General features: G+C 33.7%; 1 protein-coding gene across 1 annotated transcript; it reads left to right on the top strand.

Annotated features, from left to right (window-relative positions):
• Nucleotides 1-1,423: 1,423 nt before the first annotated feature.
• LOC142631763 (mogroside I-E synthase-like) lies at nt 1,424-3,869 on the top strand. Its single transcript, XM_075806072.1, has 2 exons — nt 1,424-2,176; nt 2,937-3,869. The coding sequence occupies exons 1-2, from the start codon at nt 1,520-1,522 to the stop codon at nt 3,648-3,650; spliced, it is 1,371 nt and encodes a 456-aa protein (XP_075662187.1). The 5' UTR covers nt 1,424-1,519; the 3' UTR covers nt 3,651-3,869.
• Nucleotides 3,870-5,263: the final 1,394 nt, after the last annotated feature.

Raw genomic sequence — 5,263 nt, 5'->3', positions numbered from 1 at the left:
ACTTTTTGTGCTCCTCTTTCATCGCCAATAATTAAAAATAATAATAATAAGAGAACTATTTGGTGATGAAATTTTGTCACCAGGACATTTGACAATGGGGATTGCGTGACAAAAGTTGTTTTGTCGCCAAATGTCATAGGTGACAAAACTAGAACATTTGGGGATGAAAATATTCGTCACCAAATATACATTTTGCTATAGTGTATCCTTATATATTTTGTTTTTCCTTATAAACTACCAAAGCTTAAATTTAAAAAAATTAAAAAAAAAAAAAAAAAAACAAACATGCTATAACCACAATTGGTGGAGCATAAAATAGAACACAAAAGTGGGATATAAAATTTGTATTTTTGATTTGTCCCACTTTATGTGCTTGACTGCTTTATATTCTACCAATTACATCTTGCCACTTTTTTTATTTTTTCCATATAAAACAACAAAAGTGTTAAAAAAAAAGACAAAAAAAAAAAAAGACATGAGACATGTCGCAATTGGTGGAGCATTAAGTGAAACACAAAAGTGGAATAATGAAGGATTTGGATTTAGAAATATTAATCCCCTTGACCCAAAAAAAAAAAAAAAAAACCTTCAGTATGGATATTTCTCTAAACCCAATTTTCCAAAATGTTGGCCAGCCAGTCAATTATTTTTTTTCAAAAAAAAAAAAAGAAGAAGAAGAAGAAGAAGAAAGAGCTTATTTGGAATTGAGATCCCACATGCTGTTAATCTTAGGCTGGTAATAATGTCAATTAGATATTAGGTGGTTAATCACACCTAGATAATTCTATATTTATATATATGATTATACATAGATAATCCTATGATTGGTGGAGACTCTACCCATTCCTTGCAAACTCGACACCTCACAAAGGAGGTAATTCAACAATAATTTTTCATAATAAAATTTGCAACAACATTATGAATATAATTATTATATATCGTAATACACCCATCGTAATCAAAGTCTTAAAAAATATTTATAACGAAATTAAAAAAAAAATAGAAGAGAGAGGTTAAATTTAAAATGCAATTAGCTTGGGTCCAGTGCCTTAAAAGAGTGGAAGTGCTGGACCCAAACTTTACCCAATATTGGAGCACTAGATCTGTTGTGATGGTATTATGTATTATTATTGCAACAAATCTAATACAGTGGAGGCACTGAACTCAAGCTTTGCCCATTTATAAAACACAGTAGCATCACTCATTCTGAATAAATTATCATTTTTCTTGCATCTACAAATGTGGCAATATGATTATAAGAGGCAAAGCAGGAAATCTCAAAGGCCATAACTTTGCGAAGACAAGGCCACCCAACTAACAAAATGAGCTCAAATCCGTTGACTCGTCAAGGCCATTGGACTGGAAGGTGGGAAAAGGCATGGGATATGCATAGCATGTAGGACAACTAATTAATACCATTATTCAACTTCACCAATGAGTTGTATAATATATGTTTGATTCCCGATTCATGAATTCTTCATCCTAAGTTTTTTCACACAAATACAGAGATCAACAGAGAATGGAGAGTCAAACTCAAACAAAACCTCAACCTCATATCCTAGTACTTCCATATCCTATACAAGGTCACATAAACCCAATGCTCCAGTTCTCAAAGCGCCTGGCCTCAAAGGGTCCTAGAGTCACATTAGTAGCTACCACCTCTATTAGTGAGTCAGTGAAAGCCATAGCCAGCCACACTATCAACATAGAAATCATCTCTGATGGCTCTACAGAAAGCAAAACTTTTGACGCCAGTACTGACAGTGATGCTCTCTTTGAAAACTTCAAAGTGACAGTCTCTCAAAGCTTGATAAAGCTGATTAAAACCCAAAAAAATTCCAGACACCCTCCAAAGTTTGTCGTGTATGACTCAGGTATGCCGTGGGCTCTAAACTTAGCTCGGGAACTAGGCTTAGATGGTGCACCATTTTTCACTCAATCTGGTGCTGTTAATGCAATCTATTATCATGGCTATAAAGGAACACTTAAGTGGCCCTTAGTAGAGCCTACAGTATCACTTCCCTCGATGCCTTTACTAGAAGCCAATGATCTACCTTCTTTCATGGCTGATACTGGCACGTACCGAGCTTTATTTAGCACCTTATTGAATCAATTATCGAATATTGATGAAGCAAATTGGATCTTTTGCAACACCGTCTATGAGTTGGAAGATGAGGTAGGCTAAGAAATTCCTTTTATATTGATACATGTTTGCTGAAGTTTCTCCAATAAGCCTGCACGAACACAAATATATAGGCTTAAATTATGTACGTATGATGAAACTTTTTCGAAATGATGTACAGAAGTGCTATGTCCACAATATTTTTATAACATTTTCATAACAAATCATAGTTGGTTAATTGTTATCGGTTCAACTTTAAACCTAATACTAAGATTACATTTTTGCCCTAATAATAGCAACCAGTAACAACTAATTAAAAAGTTAATTGATTATGTTATTAAGGTAGCACCAATTATATTTCTGACATCAGTTTATAAATTCTTCTTCTTCTAAAAATAAAAGTTTATAAATTTTCTATAGCAAAATTAGTAATAGTATCTTCAAATATTTTCTTTCCATTTTTAGCTTTGCTTACTTTACAGAACACATTCCTTACGTTTTCTCTTTCACATAATCCCAGATTTCATCCTACAATTGCTATTTTCTCCATCCTTAGTAATTTACAAGCTTTTATAATTGAAAGTTGACTTTGTTATTATTATTATTATTATTATTATTATTAAGGGCATTGGTTTATGAGTTATATATATATATATATTTTTTAAATTATTGGGAGAATAATAAAATAATAAACGTTGTTGATAATTTTTTATATTTTTTATAAAAGTTGTGTCAAACTTTTCTTATTATGGTTTATTAACAATTGCCTTAAGGGCATCCGTTAACACGAATAACAATTTTTGTAAACCATTAGATATTGAATTGGATGACAAGCCAATGGCCTGTGAAAACTATTGGACCGACTATTCCATCAATTTACTTAGACAAGCGGTTGGAAGATGACAAAGAGTATGGCCTTAGCTTGTTCAAGCCCGAGGGGGATGCTTGCATGAAGTGGCTAGACACGATGGAAGCTGGCTCAGTCATTTATATATCATTTGGAAGCTTGGCATCCCTTGGAGCAGACCAAATGGAGGAGCTAACATTGGGATTGAAGAATAGCAATTGCCACTTCTTATGGGTAGTTAGAGATTCAGAACACAAAAAGCTTCCAGCCAATTTTGTACAAGAAACAACAGAAAAATGGTTGGTTGTGAGTTGGTGCAATCAACTTGAAGTATTGGCTCACAAGGCCATTGGGTGCTTCATGACTCATTGTGGATGGAACTCAACGCTGGAGGCATTGAGCTTGGGGGTGCCAATGGTTGCTATGCCACAATGGACAGATCAAAGAACTAATGCAAAGTTTATTGTAGATGTGTGGAAGGTAGGGGTTAAGATTAAACTGGATGAAAAAGGCCTTGCTAACAAAGAAGAAATAGAGTTGTGTTTAAGGGAAATAATGGAAGGAGAGAGTGGGAAAGAGATGAAAAAGAATTCAGTGAAATGGAAAAAATTGGCTATAGAAGCAATGGTTGAAGGTGGAAGTTCAGATAAAAACATAGAGGAGTTTGTGGAAAAGTTATAAATTTTGGCCAATATGACCAAAATTTATTGAACCAACCACCATATAGTGAATTTATTCCTTAGAAATATATACCCACTTAAAAACCGGGCTATTCTGAACTGTTTCGATTGTTCAGCATGTGTCAATTATTTCGGCTGATACAAATCATTCCATCTTTTTTTATAATTGTTTATCCTTATTATGTAATGAATAAATGAAACTCTTTGTTTGTGTGTTTAATTTTTTTTCATTAATGTTGATACTGAGAACCCTAAATAATTGTTTTAGATTAAGACTTGTAAAGTCAATATTTTTAGGTTTGCAACAATGAACAAATTGTAACCTTAGAACTTAGTTTGTCAAGTTTTTTAGTCTAGAAATATTTAGTTAAAGAAGACAAATGAAGCTCAGCACAGTTAAAGAGTCAAAGAAATCACAAAAGCATGTGCAAATAAGTATTACTTTGTCATAGGCATTATTGTGATTGGACTGCTTTGCTGTTTGCCTGGAATTGGACCGCTTCGTTTTTCTGGAACTTTTTTGTCTATTACTAGTTGGGGGGCTATGGCCCTCCTCATCATCATTGTTTCAATGACGCTGGCGAGAATTAGGCATATTGCTATTCTCAAGGGAGAGGTGTTGCCTCAATTCCTAATTCTGCTTGGTCAATTCTTCAACACTTGCTGCTAGTGTTTGAATTTGCTAAGTCATCTGCATTGGATCAAGTGGGGCTAAAGAACTTGGATCCATTGCATTGTTTGAATGGTAGAGCTACAAAAATCTGTATGATTTAGATTTACGTTTCCCACAAACGACGCTAAACTAATAAAGCCTAAAATGATCGTCAGCCAAGGACCTCGCCAGAGCTTATGACGAGGTAACATTCCATGAAAAGATGAGAGAGAAAGACACCAGAGTGGCATTAGCCAATGCTTTTCCAATAATAAAGTCAATAGAATTCTCAATATCTCTCAGAGAATAAGAATGTAATTCTATAGGTTTGAATTATGTACCTTGTTTCGGGTGTTTTGTGGCTTATTTATAGCCTTCATATAGCCGTTGGGAGCCTCATTATGAAAGTGATCGTCATTGACCTCTTAATGACTCTTGGCTGTTTGAGTAATCTCTGTCTAAGCTTAAATAAAGGTTTGATTAGCTCATGATTGGCTTTTCTAACTATTGGGCCGGGGTTCACCAATTACAAGACTAGTGATGGACGAGATTGTGGAGTGAAGGTTTGTCAACTATATGATGAACCCGTACTTTTGGTACTCATCATTCATATATATATATATATATATATATATATATATATATATATATATATAAATTAATAATGATAATATTTTAATGATTCAAATTCATATGCTAGTCATCTTTGAGTACTAAATTGTATAAACTCAAAGCCATTCAAAATCATATAGGTTTAAAATTTTCAATCTCTTGACATTTGCATTCTTTTTTTTGGGTTCAAACCTATTATATATAAAGATCAGATTCGGTCTGAATCTTCCAAACTAAGCCATAGCATTCCTAATACAGTAAATTTGAAGACACAGGAAATTTCAGACATTTTCACTGAATTGGTTTGCATTTGTGTTAATGGTGGAACCCAAGTGAATTGAATATGTGAG

This window comes from Castanea sativa, chromosome 4 (genome assembly GCF_040712315.1).
Source record: "Castanea sativa cultivar Marrone di Chiusa Pesio chromosome 4, ASM4071231v1".
In the NCBI taxonomy this organism is placed as follows: domain Eukaryota; kingdom Viridiplantae; phylum Streptophyta; class Magnoliopsida; order Fagales; family Fagaceae; genus Castanea; species Castanea sativa.
Note: the sequence above shows the minus strand (reverse complement) of the source record. Positions and strands in the feature narration are given on the sequence as shown.